The sequence below is a fragment of the Erinaceus europaeus genome, chromosome 16 (assembly GCF_950295315.1).
Source record: "Erinaceus europaeus chromosome 16, mEriEur2.1, whole genome shotgun sequence".
Lineage (NCBI taxonomy): Eukaryota > Metazoa > Chordata > Mammalia > Eulipotyphla > Erinaceidae > Erinaceus > Erinaceus europaeus.
Window position 1 is genome coordinate 953,440 of NC_080177.1, and position 26,514 is coordinate 979,953.

Genomic DNA, 26,514 nt, shown 5'->3' on the forward strand with positions numbered 1-26,514 from the left:
TTTTCTGGGGCTCAGAACTACCCGTGTGTAGCACTCACTCCACTGCCAGGGCCTGGATGGGGGGCTCTGGGGCAGTGCACATGGCAGACACTCAGCGGTCATGTCCCGTGGTAGCTCCTCTCCACCAGGAATCGTATATGAAAAGACAGATTTGAAAGAGTGCTTTGTTGTTGTTGTTGGGCATAGATAGGTAGGATATGTAAGAGGCTAGAATTTGAGAGGAAAATCTGGTCTTTGAAAGTCAGTTTCAATGGAGAGCCTCAAAATTAAGATACACTTGTGTGCATTATTGTATTTAACCATATTTTGTGTTTGTTATCTGTGAAAGTGACTTTTAAAGTCATGGCTTTAATTATCCACATGTCCTCAGAATTGACTGTTTTTTCTCTCTAGAAGCAGAGAAAAATTGAGAGAGGAAAGGAGTGAGAGAGGGAGAGAGACTCTCGTACTTCATCGCTTGGGAAGCTTCCCCCCTGTGGGTGGGGATCAGGGGCCTGAACCCAGGTCCTTGTGCACACTGCTGGCATTCTCGCTTTGTCTTCTACCTCTGTGATTCAGTTTTAGTCCAAAGCCACTGAACTTGTTTGCGTAGAAGGCCTGGTGTGAATGTTGGTTTGTGATCCCTTCCTTGTTCTAGAATCTGTTTTGCTTTCTCGCTCGATATTCTCGTTAGATGGTTTGGCCTTCCCTGTGGCCGGCCTGGTCTCGGTGCCCGTGTCGGAGCTGGTGCCATGCTAGGGCTCCTGTCTGCCCTCCACGCCCGAGCCGCTGCTCTGGTAGCTGGCCTGCTTGCTCCCTCCGTCCCTCCCCAGCCTCCAGGGGAAGCTGTCAGGAGACCCTGTGACCCTGGGCCTTACTATTTTTTATCTTCAGCCTCCCCCTCTCTGGTCGTCACCATCGCATGTCACAGCAGTGGTGAAATGACACTCGGGTCGAATCCAGACTTCAAAATCAACTGTACCACCTGCAACCCCCTTGGCCAAGCTGGGTGAAGCGTGGGAGCGGGCTGGCCACAGAGGTGGAGGTGTCTGGCGCGTTGGGACACTCTGCTCGGCACTTGTGACCTTCTGCCTTAAACACGAGAGCAGGATACGCCGCACTGAGCCCAGTGGTCGGCGCCAGCCCCTCTGCTGCCCGGGGCTCCCCGTGCAGGCGCTGTTTCCGCGGCAGGGCCAGGTGCCAGGCTTGTCTGTTTGCCTCCGCAGCTCTGACAGACTGGCTCTGCTGGCGGGCGGCACTCTGGAGATCAGTGATGTCACCGAGGAGGATGCGGGAGCCTATGTCTGTGTGGCCGAGAACGGAAACAAGACCCTCGAAGCCAGAGCAGAGCTGACGGTACAAGGTACAGAGACGTCTCCTGAGCGGCGGGGAGCCACCTGCGCCTCTGGGCTCCAGTGGTTTGCTCGGGTGGGAGAGGCGGTCGTGCAGGAGCAAAGCCCCAGCCGCAGAGTACCGGGGCAGCGGGCCTGAGAGCCGCAGAGTACCGGGGCAGCGGGCCTGAGGGGCAGCTCGCCCAGCCGCAGAGTACCGGGGCAGCGGGCCTGAGGGCCGCGGAGTACCGGGGCAGTTGGCTTTTCATGGGGGCTGAGAGGCTGGAGAAGCTACTTCTGACATACGTGTGAGGAAAACAGACACTGCTTCTGAAACAGACACTGGTGAGGAGAACTGGTTTCGAGTTAGCAGGCGGTGCATGACTAACCGCTCATCAGAAAAGTGGCGACTGAAGATGCCAGTTTTCCCAGCAGTCACGTTGGTGAGAATCAGCTTTTCTTTGTTGAGCACTGCCCACCATTCAAGGTATTTTTTCATTTTGTTTTTCTTGTGTGTTTACGTGCACTCTGCTGAAACCACTCCCCCAGGACGTGTGCCGTGGCGCACTGGGAATACTGGTGCTGCCAGACCTGTGTGGGCCTGGGCACCGTGTCCTTGGCACCAACTGTTGTGTTCTTCGGTGAAAGTCAAGGTTGATGTAGTTTCGTGGGTGACCTTACTGGAAGAAATAACCAAATCGGGTTAGAGACACAGCATCGTGGTTCTGCAAAAGACTCTCCAGCCTGAAGCTCCGAGGTCCCAGGTTCAATTCCCAGCACCATTACCTAGAGCTCATCAGTGCTCTGGCCTCTCTCTCTCTCTCTCTCTCTCTCTCTCTCTCATTAAAGCAAAATAAAGAAAGTTCATATATCAAAGGCAATAGCCAGCTCACCTGCTAAGCAGGGCCTGCCAGCTGTGTGCCTATAGCTCTCGGGCTCAGATCGGACTCAGATCAGACTGGCGGAGGCTGTGGGAGGCTCCAGGATGGGTCCCTCTGCTTCTAGCGCACCACTGAAATGGCGTCCTGCTGCCTTCTCTTTCTGTGGTGCCAGAGACAAGCCTGGGCCCCAGAAGTGCACTATATTGACTACCATCTGCAGCCCCCATTTTATCAACTAGAGACACACAGAGAGGCAGAGAGAGAGAGAGAGCTTGCACAGCCCTACTGCACCATCTGTGGATCTCTGACTGGCCTTATCTGTTGCTCTCATGTGGTACTGGGGATCAACCCAGGGCCTCACACATGCAAGGCAGGCGCTCTGCCACTGAGCGGCCACCTGGAACTACCTTCTTGCCTTTTTCTCCTCCTTCTCGGTAAAGACAGGGAAAAAAATTCAAAGAGAAGATGGGGGAGAGAGAGAGAGAGACCTGCAACCCTACTTCACCACTGAAGCTTCCCTCTGCAGGTGGGGATGGGGGCTTGAACCTGGGTCCTAGCGCTTGGTAACGTGCACTCTATCCATTGTGCTGTTGCTCACATACGTCTCTCTTTATGTGTTTTTTTTCTTTTTTGCTGACTAATTTCAGATTAGCTTGAGGATGATAGTTGCTCGCTGAGCATTACGAGTTCCTGCCACTGTCCTTGTCTCCCTGTAGAAAACTGGGACGTTTTTACAAAAGACACCTAGAGGCCAGAGATCTTGCTGAGCACGTAATTGTCGAGGGCTTAAAGACCCACCTCACAGTGAGCACAGAGTGCCCCGTTAGTCTGTGGCTGGTGACAAGTCGGAAAGAACAGTCACGTCGCCGAGCTGTAGCGCCAGATGTTGGGGTGGCCGTGAGGGAGCTCGGGACTGCTGGAAGTCTTCTGCACTGGAGGACCTTGCGGTCCCTCAGCTCGGACTCCTCATCTGTCTCCTCCCGGCCCTGTCTGAATCACGGTTGCCTGAAACCACGCCTCTGACGAGGAATATGGTTTCAGGCTGGGGAGACAGCATCGTGGTTCTGCAAAAGACTTTCCTGCCTGAGGCTCTAAGGGCCCAGGTTCAGTCCCAGCGCCACCATCAGCCAGAGCTCAGTAGGCTCTGGTCTCTTGTTCTTTCTGTGTCTCTCGCTAAAATAAAAGGGAAAAAGAAGAGCATAGCTTCTAGACTGGTTTCCATTTCCCGTCAGACACGTCTCCACTGAGCATGATGAGCTAGTCCGAGGATGCCTATGGCCTTAAGTACCTGACTGGAAGAAGATGCTGGGAGGGTCGGTGAGCCCGCTCGTCGGGGTGGGGGGCCTGTGCTGCCATGCACGCAGCCCAGCTCCAACCCTGACACACCAGGGAGGTGCCATGGCACGGGACGGGGAGGCTTGGTGTCTCTTTCTCTCTCTCTCTCTAATCTTTTCTTTGGGGGGGGGTTAATGGTTTGCAGTCAACAGTAAATACAGATGTGGGTGCAACATTTCTCAGTCTCCTGGGAAACAGTGCCTAGCCCAGCCCTCGCCTGCCGTCACGCACCAGGACCTGAAAGCCCCCGGCCCCACCCCTGGCCTGCCCCGTCCTGGACTTTGCTGCAGGGTCCAGCTCCAGTCCAAGCCCTGCTTTGTGTTCCCCTTCTGCTGCTATTTCTCAACTGTCTTTTTTTTGTTTTTATTTATTTTATTTTATTTGCCACTCCCGTCACCAAAGGAAGGTCTGTGTCTCCACCGCACCCCATAACCACTAGGGTTCTCTTGAAAGTAGGTCGGCCTTGTTTTTTTTCTTCACATTTGTATGTTCTCACCTGTTTCTTTCTCTTTTTTTTCCTTTATTATAATTTTTTTCTTTCTTTTAATTTTTTTCTTTTTTTAAAATTTGTTTCCCTTTGGTTGCCCTTGTTGTTTTATTGTTGTGGTGGTTACTGTTGTTGTTACTGATGTCGTCATGGTTGGATAGGCCAGAGAGAAATGGAGAGAGGAGGGGAAGACAGAGAGGGGGAGAGAAAGACAGACACCTGCAGACCTGCTTCACCGCCTGTGAAGCGACTTCCCTGCAGGTGGGGAGCCGGGGGCTCCAACGGGGACCATGACACATGTCCTTGAGCTTCACACCGCGTGCACTTAACCCACTGCGCTGCCGCCTGACCCCCGTAATTTTTTTCTTTACCTTTTTCTTTTTCTTTTTTCTACCTGTTTCTTTCTATTGGAAAAGACAGTCTGGAAGTGGTGAAGCCCCAATAACCAAAATAAATGAAAAATAAATCAAAGTTAAAAAAGCACATAGTAAATTTTACCCTCAAGAAAGTAGAAGAGAAAGCAAGTTTTAAAAAGGAAATTCCAGCAAAGCTTCAAGCTGGGTCTTGGTAGAGAATGGCGGTGATGCCTCCGCCAGACGTGAGCAGGACATGCAGGGGTCTTGCCGGGCTCCCGCAGCCCACTGCTGGCGGCACTTTTAAATGGCTGGAAATATCTGCCGGATGACCGCTAGTGACACATAGACATTTTCTGCAGTTCAGATTCAAGTCTATAAAGAGTGTTTCATTGGCTCACGACACTCTTGTGGTGTGTGCTCGCTCGGACGGCAGATTCTCGTGGGTGGGACAGAGGCCACATGGCCCACACAGGCCCAAGTGTTTCCTGTCTGCTTCTGTTCAAGAAGAGCTTCCACCCCTCACGTGCACGGCTTTATAAAGACTCCTTCAGATCAGGAAGATAAAGACAGATAAGCCGGCAGGAAATGGGTGAGAGACGTGCACAACTTGGCCTGCGGGTCTGCAGGGCTGCTGAGCACGTGCCAGCAGTTGTCCTGAAGACACAGCAAGAAGCCACTGCCCTCCGCCCCGTGACTGAGCTGCAGAGGCCAGGAGAGAGCCAAGCGCAGAGGCCAGGAGAGAGCCAAGCACGGGGTGAGCTGCTTCACGGCCCGTGTGGCAGGGTGGGCAGAGCCCGTGGAGGCACGCTGGCCAGAAATGTGTATGCATGCACCTCAGGAAGCAAAGCACATTCCCCATTTGTTCCCCGGAGCAAGTCAGAACTGGCAACCGCTAGGATCCCTCTCATGGACAGACGTGGAGAAAGAAGAGCAGAAGGGGAGACGCAAAGCAGAACTGGGCCTGGGCCTGGCATGTTGCACTGAAGTCGGGGACGCTGGGGTGGTGGGGAGGGTTCAGGTCCTGGAACGTGGGCGCTGGGCGTCCTGTTGAGTGGAGAAGCCAGCCGCCAAAGGCGACGGGCTCTGTGCCTCTTTGTTCTGGAAAATTTAGGTCAGGCAGAATTAGCCCATGGCTGTAGTGGGGTGTGGCTGCTTTGATCGGTGGTAGTTAAAGCTCCACCGTTGATGCTTGTCAGGTGAGAGCCCTTTTTACTGTTTATAGATAAGAGGTCATCATGTATAGAAGCATTTGGAAAATTCTGTTTTGAACCTTGTCCCAAAACTGAAAGTAATTTTTCCTTGCTGTGAGAAATAGATGAATATTTAACGTACTTCCTCCCATATTGATGGCCACACCTATCTGACTTGTGTGTGCTATTTTCTAAGAAGTCACAGCCCTAGGAAATGCCGTGGTGAGTGTGCACGTACAAAAGGTTGTAAGTTCATTTTTCACCTGTTAAGTATTTCACATTCATTGCTTCCTCACTGACTCCTGGCATTCCTGTGTGTGCCGTGACGTGAGACAGCCCTCCACATAATATTTCCCGCCATCCTAGAGTGTTGACAATGCCACATGGGTTGGGAGTTGTATTTTAACTGGAATTTTTCCTGTTCTTTTAAAACATCCACAATAGTCTGATACACATCTCTTCTTCCCCACAAAAAAGAGAGAATTTTTTCCATTTGTATTTTGTGGGGTAAGCTAATAAATTCTTAGTAGACCATCTCCTTGACCATGTCAATACTCACAGAAAAATCTATCCCTGAACTTTAACAAATGATTTATTTATCTGAGAGGGAGGGACAGAGGGGGAGACAGGGTGGGGTGAGAGGGAGAGAGAGTGGAACAGAGTGAGAGGGAGAGAGGGGCAGGCAGGCCAGAGCACTACTCAGCCTTGGCTTAGGTGATACGAGCCAGAGGTGGAATCTGAGGTCCCTGGAGCCTCACACATGTGGATCCTGTGCTCTGGACGCGCGGAGACATCTCGCCGGCCCCCCACTGCAGTTCACACCTGTATCTTTCCCTGTGTCCCCTTCCTCTCTGCTGTCTACAGACTCTTGGCCGTCTGCAGGGCCTGATCCCCTGCACTTCAGGGTCACTGCAGCAGGCACTCCTTCTCTGGACGATGAGAAAGCAGAGTTGTCAAGGACTGGCCTAGGGATCGCGGTTCGAGCGGTGAAGCAGGTCTGCAGGTGTCTGTCTTTCTCTCCCCCTCTCTGTCTTCCCCTCCTCTCTCCATTTCTCTCTGTCCTAACAACAACAACAACAACAACAACGATAAGCAACAAGAGCAACAAAAAGGTGGGAACACGGCCTCCAGGAGCAGTGGATTCTAAGTGCAGGCACCGAGCCCTATCGATAACCCTGGAGGGAAGAAAAAAAAAAAAAGCAGAGTCGTCATGGCATATGTACAACAAGACATAACCAAGACATGGCACATTTCAGCTAGAAGTCATCGCTGTCAACTAGGAAATTCCTCACAGTTGGAATCATCTACTGAGACCTGCCTGATTGTTCACTGGTTTCCAGCTTTTAGATTTTCTTAGAGCATCAGTGTTTGTGTTAACTTTCAGATAAATCCCATGTTTTACAAGCTCAAGATAATTTTTCCAATCGTGCAAATTTATTCTGAACTGCAGTAGCCTCATTTCCATAGTTACTACCCACCTTCAGGAGGAAGCCTGCAGGTCCCAGAAAAGACAGGGGTATCCATAACAGCCGAAAAGAATGTGATGTTGAGGGAGCCAGGAGAGTCATGGGAAACAAACACTGATGCGTGCTTTCTGAGTGTGAGGGCATTGCCGAGCGGAAGGGCCGTCGCGCGTGGACATCTGTCGACTCTCGGCCAAGGCCGTAGTCACCTGCGGCCTGAGAACTCGGCTCTGGGCTGGGGACTGCTGTGCAGGCAGTAGGGCCCCGGACTGGTGTGTCTGAGATGCTCGGTCACTCCTGCCTCCCCCTGTGCCAGGGCTGAGTGGTGCGGCAGCCTCTAGCGCTCACCCCTTACAGGGGCCTGGCCAAGCACGGGGCACAGCTGCCAGAGTGCACAAGTTACCGAGCGCTGGGACCCAGGGTCAGCCTTTAGTCCCCGCCTGCAGAAGGGGAAGCTTCTCGAGCGATGGAGCAGGCTGCAGGGGTCTCTTTCTTCCTGTCTCCCTATTTCTGTCTGTCATAATTTTAGAAAAGAAAACGTAGAAACACTCCCGGGGTGGCTGGATTCATCACGCAGGCATTGAGCCCCCGGGGTGGCTGGATTCATCACGCAGGCATTGAGCCCCCAGGGTGGCTGGATTCATCACGCAGGCATTGAGCCCCCGGGGTGGCTGGATTCATCACGCAGGCATTGAGCCCCAATGATAACCCTGGCAGCAAAGAGGGAAAATGAGGTCCTTATGGCAAATGAAGAGACCAGACTCGCAAACTCTGACCAGAGAAGCAGCCCAGTAAGACATCGACTCCCTGGGAGCTCTCGGTGGTGCTGACGGGTTTTCTAAAACGGGGCCTTTGGAATGCGAGTTAGAGTGACATCAACAAGACAGTGGCAGCCGGAGCAGCATGGACCCCTTGGTGTCAGTGACGACCTGAGAGTGGGGGCGTCTGGGTCAGGAACGCCACTTCTGTAGAGTCCCAGCTTGAGATTCACCATCTCTGACTTCCTTTAAGTTAGTGATTTAATCATGATGAACAAGACTGTAGGATCGCAGGGGCACAATCCCACACAGCTCCCTCCACCAGAGCTCCCTGTCCCACCCCCTCCATTGGAAGCTCCCCTGTTCTTTATCCCTCTGGGAGCAGGGACTCAAATTCTCTATGGGGAGCAGAAGGTGGGCGCTCTGACTTCTGTAGTTGCTTCTCCATGGGGTCCACCCCCCCCCCCAGCCTGTTTCTGTCTTTCTTTAGTGGGACAGGGTTCTGGAGAAGGTAGGTTCCAGGACATATTGGTGAGGTCATCTGCCCAGGGAAGTCCGGTTGGCGGCCTCTTCTTGTTTTTCTTTTCACTACTCCCATCACCAAAGCTCTGGGTCCCCACCCCCACCCCATAGATAACCACTCCAGTCCTCCTGCAGTCTTGGATAAAGGTTGACTTTCTTTTTTTTCACAGTTGTATCCTCGATCCTCTGTATTCTGCACATGAGTGAAACTGTCCTGTAGTTGTTCTTCACCTCCTTACCTGCTTCCTAAGCATCCTCTTCTCCAGTTCCACAAGGAACACAACATCACCTTTTTTACTGCTGAGTAATAGTCCATTCAGTATTTTTATCCAGTCATCTGTTGAAAGACATTTTGGTTGTAGGAACACTCCTTTTTTTTTCTTAATTATCATTATGACTATTGCCTCCAGGGTTATTACTGGGGCTCGGTGCCTACACCACGAATCCACTGCTCCTGGAGGCCATTTTTTTCCATTTTTGTTGCCCTTGTTGTTGTCGTTGTTATTGCTATTGTTGGACAGGACAGAGAGAAATGGAGAGAGGAGGGGAAGACAGAGATGGGGAGAGAAAGACAGACACCTGCAGATCTGCTTCACCGCCTGGGAAGCGACCCCCCGACAGGTAGGGAGCCGGGGGCTCGAACTGGGATCCATATGCCGGTCCTTGCGCTTTGCGCCACCTGCGCTTAACCCGCTGTGCTACCGCCCGGCCCCCCAGGAACACTACTTTAATAAAGGGAATGTTTGTAGTAGAAATGAGGAATAAAGAAAAAGTCAGAGTTAAGTCAAAGCAATGAGGCTCGAGGTAGAAGGTCATGTGACGGCTCTGTCTTGGCATGGCTCCAAGTCCTGATTTTACCCACATGACCGGAGATTAAAGGAGACCCACTTGCCTTCATTGGCAGGCGATTTCTCGGCAAGTGTGGCAGGGCTGTTAGCCTGCTGTGGCAGTGGGCTGGTGCTACCAGCAAACTTGTGATCTGCCCGGCAAGCAGCTGCCCTGTGGGCGTTTCAGGAGATTGAATGCTTGTGGTTTGTTTGTTCGTTTGTTTTTAACTTGTTTGTTTGTTTGTTTGTTTAAAGACTTAGAAGTAATTTTGTGAATTGTTGGAAAGAATCTTAAGAAGTGTGCAGCAAATGGCCAAAATTGCTTTATTTCTCTCCTGAATTTAAAGAAGTTCCGTCTTGAACCTTTAAAGTCAGCCGGTGGGAACTCCAGCAATCCCAGGCCGCTAGGCAGAAAACTCACCTTCCAAACGCGAATCAGGTCGCCTGGAAGCGTCACAGGCCCAGGTTGCTTCCTGTCTGCACTGAGTGTTGGTTTCCAGCACTACAGAGAATGACGGACTCAAATGCCGTCTCGAGTGAGAGAGCTTGGCGGGTAGCCCACGCTGGACGCTGCCTGTGCACTTAGCAGTTAAAGTTGTGGCGTGATGCTGGCAGCAGACGGGGTGAGGAGCCGTCAGGGGGTTTGAGGCCTCGTGATCGCCTCGGTAACGAGAGGGGCGCCCTCCCATCACTACACTGACTTTCCTGTGGTGATGGCTCTTTCGCTGCCTGGTTATCAGTGTAACTTCCCAGCCACAAACGTCTGCTTCTATTGTGTCTGATTGGTGTGAGCCCTGGCCAGAGCGCACCCCGAAGGCACTGTAAGTTCACGAAAGGGAGGCGAGTGACGCACTGAGTGCTGTTGGATATGCTTGTCCCTGTCAGTCTGCGTGCTGAAAATGCACACTAGAACTGGTTTGGACAGAAGAGCTTGCTGTGTTCTCCAGAATTATATACTCTGCCTTTGGGAGGACCCCAGTCCTTCAGACTCAAGGAATGCAGACTCCTTGGGCTGCAGGCTTGAAACACGAATAGCTAGCTGGCGTTCTCATTCTGTTTGCTTGTCCTGTCCTAAAGCCCAGCCTGAGTTCGTGAAGCAGCCTGCTAACATGTATGCTCACGAGTCGATGGATGTCACGTTTGAGTGTGAAGTGACTGGAAAGCCGACTCCAGCCGTGAAGTGGGTCAAGAATGGGGACGTGGTCATCCCAAGTGACTACTTCAAGATTGTAGTGAGTATGCTTCAGCAGACACTGTGCGTGTCTTCATATATTTAGTGAGTCGGGAAGGTCCTCTCCAGGCCTGGGGTGAGAGGAGGCTGAGCCCAGAATCATCTTCGTAGCTTCTGTGTGTGACAGCAAAGCAAAGCTGTGCTCGGCCGTCCTCTCGGGTCCAGACCTTCTGACCAGGAGTCTGGCTCTCCTGTCCCAGCATGTCGCCACTCTCAGACGTGACGCCACTCCTGCCTGGGTGGTGATTGCTCCGTGCCCATGGCTGAGCTCTCGATTCCAGGAGTAGAAACCTGCCCTTTATAGACTTGTGTCCAGACCCTTCACAACTTTGAGCTAATTAATATTCATCTTCTGAATCCCAACACTTTATTGATTTCTCTTGCCCAGAAGGAACATAATCTTCAGGTGTTGGGCCTGGTGAAGTCCGACGAAGGCTTCTATCAGTGCATCGCTGAGAATGACGTCGGGAACGCTCAGGCTGGAGCCCAGCTGATAATCCTCGAGCACGGTAAGGAGCGAGGCATCCAGGGGAGAGGGCTGAGTGGTGGCTGTCGCCCTGTGCCGGGGCAGCCAGGGCCTGTGACCCACCTCAGTCTGCAGGCACCTGGACGTGGCACGGTTAGGAGCAGAGCAGAGCAGAGCAGAGCAGGAGTCTAGAGAACCCTATTGCTTTAACTTACCCGGAAACACGGTTTGGGATGAAATCGAGAAGAAAATGGTGCTAAGTAGACGGAAACAAGCGGTCGTTCTTAGATTTTGTCAGGGACTTTGTGTTGATGCACAAAGTTACGAGCTGATAGGGTTAGTTATGATTCTGCACCGTCCCCACCCCCAGAGCTCTGGGTCCCCATCCCCTCCACTGGAAACTGCAGTGGTTCTCCCAAGGTCGCAGGTATGGGCTGACTACTATTATTTCTGTAACTGTCTGTCTACGTTCATATATATTTGCCCACCCCCCCCCCGTTTTCCCCTGGGCTGCCGCCTTCTCTTCCTTTCTAAGTCACAGCTGCACCTGTTGCTACTTCTGGATGTTCGTCCTTTTTTCCTCTTCTCTCTCTGGGTCCTGATGGAGTTGGAGTTGAGAACCCTCTGGTCATCTTCCCCTAACATTCCTCTACCTCGGGGAGTTTGGACCCAGATTCTTTTTTTTTTTTTAATTTATTTTATTTATTTATTCCCTTTTGTTGCCCTTGTTGTTTTATTGTTGTAGTTATTATTGTTGTTGTCATTGTTGGATAGGACAGAGAGAAATGGAGAGAGGAAGGGAAGACAGAGAGGAGGAGAGAAAGACAGACACCTGCAGACCTGCTTCACCGCTTGTGAAGCGACTCCCCTGCAGGTGGGGAGCCGGGGTTCGAACCGGGATCCTTATGCCGGTCCTTGTGCTTTGCGCCACCTGCGCTTAACCCGCTGCGCTACAGCCCGACTCCCTGGACCCAGATTCTTTATGGGGAACAGAAGACGGGAGTTCTGGCTTCTTTAAGTGCTTCTCTGCAGGTCCACACCCCCAGCCTGTTTCCATCTTTCCCTAGTGGGCAGGGCTTTGGGGAGGGGGATGCTATTCTTATGCAAGTGGTTGTTTTTTTTCGGTCGCTATCAATTTATCCTCACAGATGTATTTTTGTCCTACTAAAATGTAGAAACTTTACTTAAAGCAATGTTTATTTTGCATTGGATTTTTCCAAAATAAAGTTAACTCATCTTTCTGATTGTCATAAAAAGATGCTCACGGGGCCAGGTGGTGGCGCACCTGGTTGAGCACATATGTTACAGTGCACAAGGACCCAGGTTCAAGCCCCTGGTCCCCACTTGCAGGAGCAAAGCTTCACAAGTGGTGAAGCAGGGCTGCAGGTGTCTCTCTGTCTCTCACCCTCTCTATCTCCCCATTCCCTCTTGATTTCTGACTATCTCTATCCAATAAATAAATAAAGATAATAATAGTTAAAAAAAAAAAAAAAAAAGATGCTCACTAGGGGTTGGGCAGTGGCGCAAGTGCACATGGCGCGAAGCGCAGGGACCGGCCTAAGGATCCCGGTTCGAGCCCCCGGCTCCCCACCTCCAGGGGAGTCACTTCACAGGCGGTGAAGCAGGTCTGCAGGTGTCTGTCTTTCTCTCCCCCTCTCTGTCTCCCCTCCTCTTTCGATATCTCTCTGTCCTATCCAACAGCAATGACAGCAATAATAATAATAATGACAACAAGGGCAACAAAATGGGAAAAGTAGCCTCCAGGAGCAGTGGATTCGTGGTGCAGGCACCGAGCCCTAGCAATCACCCTGGAGGGGAAAAAAAAAAAAAAGATGCTCACTGTAAACTCAGACCACTGAAAAGTAAAAGGCCAAGGAGGACTTGACCCTGTCAGGGCAGCTCAGGGAGAAATCGAGAGCCCTGTGGAGGTAGGAGTGCAGGCACGAGCGCAGTTCCAGGCCAGGCTCAAGAGGGTTCAGGAGGAGGTCCTGGGGGCTGGGCAGTGGCGCAGCGGGTTAAGCACACATGGTGTGAAGCACAAGGACTGCCAGCAGGATCCTTGGTTCGAGCCCCGGCTCCCCGCCTGCAGGGGAGTCGCTTCCCAGGCGGTGAAGCAGGTCTGCAGGTGTCTGTCTTTCTCTCCCCCCTCTGTCTTCCCCTCCTCTCTCCATGTCTCTCTGTCCTGTCCAACAAGGGCGACAGAATGGGAACAAAGTGGCCTCCGAGAGCAGCCGATTCGTATGCAGGTACCGACCCCCAGCAATAGCCGGAGGCAAAGCAAAAAGCAAAACAGGGAGGCCCCTAGAGCTGCCGGGCATGGGAGGCTCCAGCCGCGCTCAGCTGGGTGAGCTGCCAGACCCACTGGAGCCTTCCTCCGTGCTGGGCAGAGCTGGCCACAGGAAGCAGGCGTCCCCCTCCACCACCCCGGCAGTAGCTGGCCACGGGAGCCGCTGGGGAGAAAGTCTGCCCTTGTGCAGCGTCTTTGCCGCACACCTGGCGAAGGCTGGCAGTGTGTCTCAGGCAAACAGAAACACCAGGCCAGGGCCCCGGCTGCATTCTGACAGCTGACAGTCAGGTGAGGCCGGAACCGGAGGCGTCAAGAGTGGCAGCGGCCCAGGCTCCCCCGTGCCACGCAGAGGCTCGTGCCGCACCGAGCGCTAGTGTCTGCACCTTGCACCCTGCTTACCCGTCGGCAGCCGGCGCGTCCTAGGGCTAGTGCACGCCGCTGATGTCAGAGCTTCTGTGGGGGCTGACGTTCACCCGCCCCACTATCAGGGCTTCTCTCTGTGGTCATTCTCCAGACTAAGTCAGCAGCTGGGTGAGTTGGTGAAGGATACCTGCTCCCTGGTCACCTTGCTTCAGTTAGAAGACCAGCTTTGATTTGTTCTTTTATGAGAAACCATGAAAAGCTCAGACAGCCGGCTCGCCGACGGCCAGTAGGCTCTGAGTCCTGTGCGCGTCCGGCTGCGTTGTTGACTGGGAGAGGCTGGCATGTCGTTGAAGCAGCATACGGGAGTTTGTGTCTGTGACTTCTTGAAAATGTACTTGAGCATGCTAGTATAAAAATCCTTATTTATTTATTTTACCGAAACCATCTCGGCTCTGGCTAATAGTGGTGTGGGGGACTGAACGTGGGACCCCTAGAGCCTCAGGGTCTACACACCCTGTTATAAAAATACTTTAACTAGTAGAGCTGCTTCTTCTCTTCCTCCAGTTGTCTGTGATGACAACTGTTCACTGATAGTGTTTAGTGAGGTGTGTGACTTTGCCAGCCACGCAGAGTGCCCGAGTGCAAAGCCAGGCATGCCACGTACTCACTGCATTAGTGCTGTGCCTAATCCAGTCCTGTGTGTGTGACTTTGCTTTCTTCTCAGTGAACTTCGTGACTCTCTGGTGGTTATCTGCATGGAACCAAATAATGGGATGTTGGGAGATTTCTACTGGGATATGACTTTGACAGTATTTAACTGGACGTAGTGCTGCTGTTTTAATTTGCAGCCTGATCCATTTGCCAGTGCTTGTCCTTGTATGTAGTATTTTTGATTTTTCGTAGTCATCTGATCACTGGCATATAAATTACAGGTTTGGTCAAAGCAGTTAGAATTAAGGTAGACGGTGGGTTTGCCTATCAGATTTTACTAGATTTCTTTCTTGCCAGTTTTGAAGTTAAACACAGATACAAGAATCGTCATGTAAACCTGAAGTATGAAGTGCCCAGTCCAGGCCAGATGACTGGCGGTTTTCCATGCCAGTCCGGGGAAATGTATGGACGGAAGCTGGTGAAAGATGAGCTTGTTTTCAGAGAAGGAAGTCCGTGCTTCCCCAGCGTGCTCATGACTTCTGATTTATGGCCGTGCAGATAAGGCTGCAGATTGGCTGCGACTCTGCTCTTTTTTTCTTTCTCTCTTTTTTTTTTTTTTTTCTGACAGAAGCTCTTGTAAAAAATTCCATAGTATCTGAAGTGAATTGTGAATAATAAAAGTCAGAGTAAGTGACGAATGGCCTGACGTGATTAAAACAGTTGTCTGAATTGTAGGAAATGTCTAGTCGTTGGTGGAATATTTTCAGGTCTGAGCCACTGGGGTGTATGGTGGTTGAAAGATCACTTCTGGGAGTCAGGTGGTAGCGCAGCGGGTGAAGCGCACGTGGCACGAAGCACAAGGACCGGCATAAGGATCCCGGTTCGAGCCCCGGCTCCCCACCTGCAAGGGAGTCGCTTCCCAGGCGGTGAAGCAGGTCTGCAGGTGTCTGTCTTTCTCTCCCCCTCTCTGTCTGCCCCTCCTCTCTCCATTTCTCTCTGTCCTATCCAACAACGACGACAACATCAGTAACTACAACAAGAAAACAACAAGGGCAACAAAAGGGAATCAATAATTAATTAAAAAAAAAAAAGAAAGATCACTTCTATGAGCTGTTTTGCCTTTCTTATAGCAGTAATTGTAACTTGAAGAGAAGTTTTTACCTCGAAACTGCTATAGTGGAATCTGTCTTATTGATGACGAATTGCATGTCTAGGACTTGCGGAGACCGAGTGTGTGTCTGCTGTCAGGGCCCGTCCGTCCCTGTCAGGAGCTGGCTGAGTGATGGCAAGTGTGCTCCAAGCCTGTTAGTTCTTTCTACACAGCGGAGTCAGGTGACCACCGCACTTGACCAAGTGCAGTTACCGTCCACATAGATACTGCATCCGAGGGCCCAGTAGATAACGCAGCTTCCGCACACAGGACTCGCGTGCCTGAGCCGCTAAGGCCCAAGTTCAATCCCCAGCATCACCAGATGCCAGAGCTCTGTTGCTGACTCACTCTTCATTCATTCTTTCCTAATTTTACTATTTATTGAGGGTAGAAACAGAGGAGTTGAGAAGGAAGGGGAGATAGAGAGACTCCCGTAGCACTGCTTCACCGCTCGTGAACTTCCCCCTTGCAATGAGAGGCTGGGGGCTTTAATCCAGGACCACTCGTGTTGTGACATGTGCACAGCACTGCACCACACTGGCCCCCAAACATATTCTTAAACAGAGAACCAGGGGGTTGGGTGGTAGCGCAGAGGGTTAAGCGCAAGAGGCGCGACGCGCTAGGACCAGCGTGAGGATCTTGGTTCGAGCCCCCAGTTCCCCACCTTCAGGGGAGTCGCTTCACAGGTGGTGAAGCAGGTCTGCAGGTGTCTGTCTTTCTCTCCCCCTCTCTGTCTTCCCCTCCTTTCTGCATTTCTCTCTGTCCTCTCCAACGACGACGACATCAGCAACAACAATAACTGCAACAATAAAAAAAAAACAAAGGCAACAAAAGGGGAATAAATAAATAAGAGAACCATACGTTATCATAAGATGCATTTCAGAAAACTTTGTGTGGGTATTAAAAAGACAATGAGTGGGGGCTGGGTGGTGGCACACTGGGTCACGTGCACATAATGCTAAGCACAAGGACCTGCACAAGGACCCCGGTTCGAGCCCCCGGCTCCCCACCTGCAGGGGAGTCACTTCACAAGCGGTGAAGCAGGTCTGCAGGTGTCTGTCTGTCTCTCCCCCTCTGTCTTCCCCTCCTCTCTCCATTTCTCTCTGTCTTACCCAACAATGACAGCAATAACAACAACAATAATAATAACTACAACAATAAAACAACAAGGGCAACAAAAGGGAATAAATAAATAAATTTTTTTAAAAATGGCCACAGGAGCAGTGGATTCATAGTGCAGGCACCGAGCCCCAGCAGTAACCCTGGGGGCAAAATAAATTAATAAATAAATGAAGTAAATGAGTTATTTGGCTCTAATAACCCTGTCGTTGTGTGTATAACGATGCAACCCTATGCTAGAAATCTGAAATACTGACTTCCTGTCCCAGCCCACTAAGGCTGATCTCTGAGCACTCGTCTCTTTCCCTGTAAGATAAACTGTGATATCGGAGGGCGCTCAGAATACTTTATGGACAGCATTTCCTGAGCTACAGTCACTTCGTAATTTTGAGATAATAGTTACCCCCTGCCCCCGGCAGCCACCGTTCTGCTCTGTCTCTGAGTGGAAAGACCACGGTACTCAAGGGCATTGAGTAGTCATAATTAAAGTAAATAAAAATGAAGATAAAAGGTTAACTTCATGAAGTAAGCTTTGAAGGGTTTTTAAGCAGGCAACAAAAGAAAACCACTTAATTTCAAAACCAAAAAAAAAAAAAAAAACATACATAACCAGTTTGCAAGGCATCTGAAATGATGTGATTAAAACTGAGCTTGAACTAACACAGCTTACTAGCTGAGTGGTCTTCCACTGTGTGTCTAGACCACAACTTGCTCAGCCACTCATCTGTTGTTGGACACCTGGGTGGCTTCCAGGTTGAACTAACACAGTTTTAACTAACACATGCTCACGGTCGAAAAGTAGGTAAAGGGGCCCTTGAGCCCTCCCCTCTCACCTGGTACAGGTAGACCGCGGCAGCAAACGCCATCTGTATATAAAGGGGCCTTGAGCCCTCCCCTCTCACCTGGTACAGGTAGACCGCGGCAGCAAACGCCATCTGTATATCTCCCATCAGCAAATGTCTGTTGCTGAAAACTCTGTGTGTGGTGTGAGCCCTGAGCTGTCTCCTCAGGGGGTTTGTTTCCCCTGAGCAGAGCGGATCCAGGAAGAGAGGCAGACACAGTGATCACTGCCTTCATGTCCACTTAGAGAAAGTGGAGGGGGTGCGCTTGTGAATTTCTGGAGACGTCATGGCCATTGTGTGGGCTTACACAGGCACCTCCCTGAGGGGCTGCAGACACGGGCACCTCCCTGAGGGGCTGCAGACACGGGCACCTCCCTGAGGGGCTGCAGACACGGGCACCTCCCTGAGGGGCTGCAGACACGGGCACCTCCCTGAGGGACTGCAGACACGGGCACCTCCCTGAGGGCTGCAGACAGGCCTGAGCTGGCAGCGGCTTCTGTCTGCTGCCAGTCCCTCTGTCGTCACTGCTCGTGCTCAGCCTCACGGGAGACTACGTGTGCCGAGGAGTGTGGGGTTTCCTGGTTTGGTTCTCAGCTTTGCTAACTGCTGTCTGTGGGCGTGTCTGTACTTGCAGGCTTAGTTTATTTTTTTGAACTGTTGTATGCATGTCATGTCACACCAGAATTGAAGAGACTTGTGTTTGGGGTGGCAGTGTCAACTTTTGAAAAGCAATTTAGAATCATATGCTCTTTCACCAGTTTGTTCTGCTTATAATAATCTGCCTGCAATAGTAGTTGCCGTGTGTTTAAAGGTGCTTGCTAGCTACTAGGGAGATATTTCAGCCTGTCAGAGCACAAGCCTGCTTGCCTGAGGCCCCACAGGCTGCCGGCTGCTCTCATCCTCTCCTCGCTCACAGTCTCTCCCTTTCTCCCTCTCTCCCCCTCGTAATGAATGAATAAATCTTTTTAAAAGCTATTTGTGTTAGATGAGCATAGATGTGGTAAGAATGCACGCACGCTGGCTAAACGCATGAGCGCAGTAGCATGCCAGGTAGGTCTGTTTGGTTTTCAAAGTTCTTTGTCGTGGAGTCTCCTGTGACTGTACTTCGTGATGAAGTTGGCCGAGCGTGTCATTTGCAGGGGTGACCATGTTTCCAGGGCGTCTGACAGCCCCATTATGCCCATTATGCCATTTGCCCAGCATGGCTACCTAGGGCGCCTTTCTTGCTCTGGAGGGTCTGCACGCAGACGTGGACTCTGGTCGCACGAACTCACTGCCAGCTCACCACGTGTGAAAGGTGGAGACGGGTCTTGGCGTGGAGCTTGAGACTGTGACCACTGCAGCGCAGCTGTCTGAGGGTCCTGAGTCTCCATTCCAGGAAGAAATGGCCTCTGCTACATCTGACAGACGCAGAATGCTTTGGAGAGGATGGCGTTTGAGCTAGGATTATAGGCCGGTCATTTACAGAGGTGAAACCGCTCAGCATTTCGGGGGTGTAGGCGAGGAGGGCTCCAAGTGCATTTGGAGACAACGTGCAGCTCAGCTTATTGCTGCTGGGAGACTTGAGCACGGGAACACACGTTCTAGAAGGTGTAGTAGACTAGGTTTTAACACCAGGTTAGCAGTTTCCAGGCACATGAAGAAGCAAGCTTTCTTTCAGTGTCTTTATCTGTTTGTTGGATAGAAACAGCTAGAAATCCAGAGGGGAGAGGGAGACAGAGAGGGAGAGAGACATAGAGACACCTGCAGCCTTGCTCCACCGCTCGCAAAGCTTTCCCCCTGCAGGTGGGTGCTTGAGCATTGTCATGTGTGCACAGCCGGGTATGCCACCACCCGGCCCCCAAAACAAGCTAAGAGGATTAGTTCTGGGGGTGTGTTGGGTGGGTGTAGGAAAACAAGGAGAGAGTAACATAGTTAGAATGTTGTGCCAATCAAGTGTGACTTCCAAAATCCCTCAAGTAGGCAGTAACAGAAGCTATCAGTCAGTGACTCCTAGATAATAAAGATTTGATAAATGCTGGGTAAAGAGAGGGCAGGATGGGGGCCCGGCGGTAGCGCAGTGGGTTAAGTGCACGTGGCGCAAAGCACAAGGACCGGCGTAAGGATCCCAGTTCGAGCCCCTGGCTCCCCACCTGCAGGGGAGTCGCTTCACAAACGGTGAAGCAGGTCTGCAGGTGTCTGTCTTTCTCTCCCCCTCTCCGTCTCCCCCTCCTGTCTTGATTTCTCTGTCCTATCCAACAACAACAATGGCAATAACAACAACAACAATAAACAACAAGGGCAACAAAAGGGAAAAAAATAGCCCCCAGGAGCAGTGGATTCATAATGCAGGTACCAGCACTGAGCCCCAGTGATAACCCTGGAGGCAAAAAAAAAAAAGGAGGGTAGGATAAGATGTGGTATTTTGGGTTCCTTTTAAGATATTTATTTATGTATTGGATAGAGAGAAATCCAGAGGAAAGGGGGAGGTAGAGACACCTGCAGCCCTGCTTCACTATTCATGAAGCCTTCCCCTGCAGGTGGGGATGGGGTGCTTGAACCCAGGTCCTTGCATGTGGTGATATGTGTGCCACCACCCGGCCCCGGAATGTGTATAGATCAGGTAAGGGTGGCGAGGGGGTTGAAGTGCCAATGGGGTGGCAGCTTCCAGAATCTAGACGGATCCTGTGTGTGGATGTCGGGGTGGCCTAGCTGTGCTGTAGTGCGGCGTGGCTTTGGGAGGCAGAGAGGGTGAGCGCACTTGGCTCATCTGCGTGATAGTTGACAGTCCATTTTGCAGAAAGCCCTAAGTTTAAGATCAGAACTGAAGAGGTCCTATTAATAACTAGTGCCTCAGTTGTGTTCTACAGGTGACCTTTCTGGACACAGACGTGGAGTCAGTAGTGATGGCGGCACATCCCAGTTGAGTGCACATCCCGGTGCCAGCCCGAGCCCCCAGCCCTGCAGCGGAGGCTTCACGGAGCAGGGCTGCAGGCTCTCTGCCTCTCCCCCTCTCTGTCTCCCCCACCGCCTCAGTTTCTCTCTGCCTCTAACCAATAAGTAAATAAATAAGTAAAATACAAAAAAGAAATGATCAGAGAGCAAGCCTGAATCCGTATTCAACGCTGTCATTTCGTTGTAAAGAAAGAATCCACTAGGCCATGCTGAAACAGCACATGGAAACGGTCTGTCTGCGTGTCTTTTAATTGGCAGCTGTCGTTAAGAGCTGTCTATTGGTGCCCCGGTGCCAGAGCTGGCAGTGTAGCCGCCTGCAGACCTGCAGGGGCGGGCTGTCACTGGCGGGCACGGTGGCGTTGGCACCAAGGAAACCTCACGTGGGCCACGTGCTCGCGAGCCCGTCGGAGGGAAAAGCATCATGATGCCGCGTGTGTGTCAGGCGTGCGGACGGCGCTTCTCCTCGGCGTCAGCTTCCCAGCGCCACTGAGGCGCATGGCCGCCCCGGCGTGCCTCTGGCGTCCAGCCGTGTGCGTCCACTCGCCTTGGACCTGCTGTCCAGTGGTGGGCCCCACGTGGCAATGGAGTAGGGGCAGCTTTTTGACGATTGTTTTCTCTTAATTGTTCAGAGACCGTCTTGAATTTACACTCCACGCGTCTGAGCGGCTGTCGTTCCTTGTGGTTTTGTCAAAGCTCTGGGGTGGCGCCACTTGTGTCCTCGTTGCTCCTTCTGCAGTCCGGGGCAGACGCGACACGGCTGGAGTGGGGCCGGCGTGGCGCTTTGTCTCTCGGCTGTGTGGCAGAGCAGTGGGTCAGAGCTGGAGTTCACGTGGACATGGGGAAGCACTGCGGCCGGCTGGCGGCCACTTCCCCGTGCAGCGGGGCGCCGGGCAGACACCCTGCAGATCCTGGCCGCCTCTGGGGACACCGGACGTACAGGGGTGGCCCTCGGACTGGGGGTGAGAGGGAAGGGTCAGTATCTGGGGCTCTTGCTGAGGTCCGTGGGTTGTCACCGCTTCTGACAGCCTTTGTAGTGGCTGCCTTTGATGTCAGGAAGAAGGCCCGTGACTTCCTTCAAACCAAAACATCCGCACATCCGAATGGGAGAGGCCCGGGTGGTCGTTTTAGTTTATAACTTCCTCTGATTGTTCGCAGGAGGTCATGTGTCTGAGTCAGCCGCTGGCTGCTTATCAGAACACACCCCGGCTGGCGGCCCTGCCCAGGTGTCGCTGGCAGGCCTCTGGGGCCAGGCCAAGCCGCAGACTGCGGGTCATTTGCTGCAAGCCTCACTCGCCTGGTCTGAAATGGGCCGTGTGGTTGTGGGAGTTTCCTTGTGAGGCTGTGTCCTGCTTGCCTTGTTCCTGACAGCTCAGCAAACAGCCCTCGTGTGTGTGTGTGTGTGTGTGTGTGTGTGTGTGTGTGTGTGTGTGTGTGTAAGTGTGTGAGTGTGTGAGAGTGTGAGTGAGTGTGTGAGAGTGTGTGTGTGTGAGTGTGTATGTGAGAGTGTGTGTGAGTGTGAGAGTGTGTGAGAGTGTGTGTGTGTGAGAGTGTGTGAGAGTGTGTGTGAGTGTGAGAGTGTGTGAGAGTGTATGTGAGAGTGTGTGTGAGTGTGTGTGAGTGTGCATGTTTGTGTCTGTCTGTCTGTCCTGGGGATCTCATGCACGTGTAGTTCCCCTGCTCCTTGGCTGTTTTCAGGAGATGACGTACGTGCTGGAGCCGTCTTGCGCTGTGGCGCTCCGACATTGCCGTGTGCACCGCAGGGAGCTCCAGCTGGACCGTCCGTGTGGCAGGGCAGGTGCCCACAAGGCTAGGTGTCCTCTGCCGCTTTCCCACTACTTCTAAAGCTCCCTTCTTACCTGCATTTTGAAACATTATATTCTACAAAAACAAAAAACCACACTGTGTTGGCCTGAGAGACAGCATCATAGCTCTGTATAAGAGGCTGCTGCCTAAGACACCACAAGTGCCAGGTTCAGTTCCCAGCACCACCGTCAGCCGGAGCTGAGGAGATCTCTGGTCTGTCTCTCTGTGTTTTTCTCTCTACATGTCTCTCACTAGAGGAAAATAAAATTGAACAGAGCATATAAAAACTGTCTCCCTGCTAACTCCTGTAGGGACTGCAGCAGGGGGATGGTGTAGGCGGTGGGGCTTGAGCTCTGTCACCCTGTGAGTTTCTGGAAACTTCTTCCAGTGATTCTGAACACAAAATATCATCGTATTTAAACTTATTATTATTTTATATTTATTTATTTTACCTTTTGTTGCTTTTGTTGTTTTTATTGTTGTAGTAGTTATATTATTATAGCTTAACCCGCTGCGCAACCGCCCGACTCCCTCAAAATCGTTCTTTCCACCTTTTGTCTCACCCTGAGGGTGAGGCTGCTTTGCGTGAGAGAGAGCCAGGGCCTTGCAGGGGGCTCTATGCCCGCCCCACTCCCGCCAGCCCCTCTGCTGACCGCACAGAGGTCTACCAGATGACCAGGGCGTAGCCCATTGTGAAATCACACAGACACTGCGGGCATTCAAGGGCATCCACAGGCATCCTTAGACTTGTGCTGGGTGCTACTTCACCATTGAACAGAAGTTCAGTTTCCACCACTTTCACCTGCTTAAAGAAGAACATCAAAACCAAACACACACACACACTAACACACACACTCACACACACACACACTCACACTCACACACACACTCACACACTCACTCACACACACACTCACACACACTCACACACTCACACACTCACACACACACTCACACACACACACACTCACACACTCAAACACACTCACACACACACACTCACACACACTCACACACACACACACTCACACACACACTCACGCACACTCACACTCACGCACACACTCACGCACACACTCACACACACACACACACTCACACACACACACTCACGCACACTCACACTCACACACACACTCACGCACACACACACACGCACACTCACACAGTCACGCACACTCACACACACTCACACACACTCACACTCCCACACACACTCACACACACTCTCTCACACACACACACTCATACACACACACACTCACACACACACACACACACTCAAACTCACACACACACACTCACTCACACTCACTCACTCACACACAGACACACACACACTCTCACACACACACTCACACACACTCACACACTCTGACACACACTCACACACACACAGTCACACACAGACTCACACACACTCACACACACACACTCAAACTCACACACTCACTCACACTCACTCACACACTCACACACACTCACACAACACTCACACACACACTCACTCACACACAAACTCACACTCACACACACACACACTCACACACACACTCACACACTCTGACACACACTCACACACACACTCACACACAGTCACACACAGACTCACACACACTCACACACGCTCACACTCACACATACACTCACACACACACTCACACACACACACATTCACACACACACACACACTCACACACACTCACACACACGCACACACACCAACGAAACAGATGTCTCTCCAGATGAGAAACATTCACTGAAGCAAGTCCACCGACAGGCAGTCACATTGATCAGAGCACCGAGTGGCTGTAAGAGCAGCAGGCGTTTTGCTTCTGAGAGAAGCGTGTCCCATGAAGGAGTCTGGGAAAGCTAGGTGGCAGTGACACTCCGGCCATGCCAGGTGCTCTCATCACAGATATTTGTAAGCAAACATGAAAAAGACTGGTTCTTTCCTCTTTTCCAAACCACTACAACTCACCAACAATTTCCCACTGTAAAATACAATGTTATAAATTTAAAGAAAATTTAGGGAGTCGGGCGGTGGCGCAGCGGGTTAAGCACACGTGGCGCCAAGCGCAGGGACCGGCGTAAGGATCCTGGCTCGAGCCCCCGGCTCCCCAGCTGCAGGGGAGTCGCTTCCCAGGCGGTGAAGCAGGTCTGCAGGTGTCTGTCTTTCTCTCCCCCTCTCTGTCTTCCCCTCCTCTCTCCATTTCTCTCTGTCCTGTCCAACAACGACGACATCAATAGTAGCTACAACATTACAACAAGGGCAACAAAAGGGAATAAATAAATAAAATTTTTAATTAAAAAATGATTGATTTTGAGAAATGGTGAGCTGGGGCTTCATCCTGTGTGCGCAGCCCCCCGCCCCGCCCAGAGTCTGGTCTGTGCAGTGTGTCCTCTGGGACCTGGCTGGGACTCCAGGTCGGGGCGAGGCTCCTGGCCCAGCCAGGGGCTCAGCTGGTGCTGGCGCCGGGAACGGAGACCCCACGTGGACTCCGTAGCAAAGCTTGAGGCTATTTTGTGAGACTGAGCGTATGTAACTCTTAGGCCAGAAAGAAATGTGTTGAGGAAAGCGTCTACTTACAATGGTAGGAAAATCTCGGAAGAGTTCCTTGAAGACTGGCCGGCAAACCAGTCCGCTCACAGAAGCACCACACGGCCTCTTCTGGCCAATAAGAGTGCTGCTCTGGGAGGCCTGTCTAGTTCACATAATATCTTTACTAGGGGACCAGGCGGTGGCGCACGTGGTTAAGCACACACATCCGTGAACAAGGACCCGGGTTCAAGCCCCAGGTCCCCACCTGCCGGGGAAAGCTTCACGTGTGGTGAAGCAGGGCTGCATGTGTCTGTCTCTCTCCCTCTCTATCTCCCCCTCCTCTCTCAAATTCTCTCTGTCTCTATCCAGTAATAAATAAATAAAATATTAAGAAAGGAAAAATATAAATTCTTATTTTCATGTAAACTCAAGTTCTGTTAGTAATTCTTCTTGAGAAGTGGGTTTTTTTTTTTTTTTTTTGAGTGCAGATTCATACTGCAATGTCCTTCAGACACCTGTAATTATGTGCTTAGATGTTTTCCTACAGTCATGGAACAATTATTGAAATCGCAGTAGATATTAGTTCTTGCAAAGGGAACAAAAGAATACAAGAAAACTGAAGCCCACACATGTTCTAATGATAAACAGAGTTGAGAAACATTCTTAGTTCCTTGTTTTTATCAGAATGGTACTTGAAATAGTACTGACAATTATTACAGCATCTTTTTGCTAGTGCAATTATGACAATTTATTCCTTTTTCTGCACACTTTATTAGGTACTGACTGAAAGGTGCATCTTGGTTTTGGTACTTAATTTTGAGAGACTGACTCTTTAAATGTTCATTATTAGTGATTTGACACGGTCTGCCAGTATCATATGATTATGGGGTATAGTTCTATATCCGGACATCTTGTAGCTTCTTAAAAATATTGGAAACTTACCCTTCTGCATGCCAGGGTAACTAGTGCTAACCTAGCCTACCTTGGAGACACTAGACATTCCGCAGAGATGCGTGAAGGGGCCTCATCTACTTGGAAGTGTGCAGGGATGTACTCTAGAGAAGGGCCAGGTATGGCCAGCCCTCTGGAGGCAGCTTGGCGCTGAGAGGCGCCACAGTCTCGGCCCCTTGGGAGGCGTGTGCCGTGAGCCCCGGCGGCCTGCTGCTACCACATGGCATCGGGTCCCAAGGCTTCCAGGCCACTCCTGAGACCGCTCCACAGGGGCCATGGCTTCAAGCCCCAGCCTTGTGCTTCTGGTCAAGTAGCAGCAGCTCAGTGGGACCCAGGCCCCTCCTCCAACTTCAGATGATTACTGGTCTCTGATGCCCTCAGCTGTGCTGGAAAGGCACGGACAGATGGACAGACAGACACCAGAAGGGGCTATTATGGGGAGGCAGCCCTCAGGGCCTCAGCCCTCAGGGCCTCAGCCCTGCAGTGTGGGGTGTGATGGGGCAGCCCTCAGGGCCTCAGCCCTGCAGTGTGGGGTGCAGTGGGGGCAGCCCTCAGGGCCTCAGCCCTGCAGTGTGGGGATATTATGGGGGGCAGCCCTCAGGGTCTCAGCCCTGCAGTGTGGGGTGTTATGGGGCAGCCCTCAGGGCCTCAGCCCTGCAGTGTGGGGTGTGATGGGGGCAGCCCTCAGGGCCTCAGCCCTGCAGTGTGATGGGGGGCAGCCCTCAGGGCCTCAGCCCTGCCGTGTGGGGTGTGATGGGGGGCAGCCCTCAGGGTCTCAGCCCTGCAGTGTGGGGTGTGATGGGGGGCAGCCCTCAGGTCTCAGCCCTGCAGTGTGGGGATATTATGGGGGGCAGCCCTCAGGGTCTCAGCCCTGCAGTGTGGGATGTGATGAGGGCAGCCCTCAGGTCTCAGCCCTGCAGTGTGGGGATATTATGGGGGGCAGCCCTCAGGGTCTCAGCCCTGCAGTGTGGGGTGTGATGGGGGCAGCCCTCAGGTCTCAGCCCTGCAGTGTGGGAATATTATCGGGGGCAGCCCTCAGGGCCTCA

The 26,514-nt window shown here is 51.9% G+C and overlaps 1 protein-coding gene across 13 annotated transcripts in view; it reads left to right on the top strand.

Annotated features, from left to right (window-relative positions):
* The window catches only part of NEO1 (neogenin 1), a 130,779-nt gene that overhangs the window by 63,258 nt on the left and 41,007 nt on the right, over positions 1 to 26,514 (top strand). For all 13 annotated transcript variants that reach the window (XM_060175610.1, XM_060175617.1, XM_060175621.1 and 10 more), the window contains exons 5-7: positions 1,206 to 1,342; positions 10,207 to 10,361; positions 10,749 to 10,869. In XM_060175610.1, coding sequence (XP_060031593.1) covers positions 1,206 to 1,342; positions 10,207 to 10,361; positions 10,749 to 10,869 — 413 coding nt within the window. The remainder of the gene's footprint in view (positions 1 to 1,205; positions 1,343 to 10,206; positions 10,362 to 10,748; positions 10,870 to 26,514) is intronic.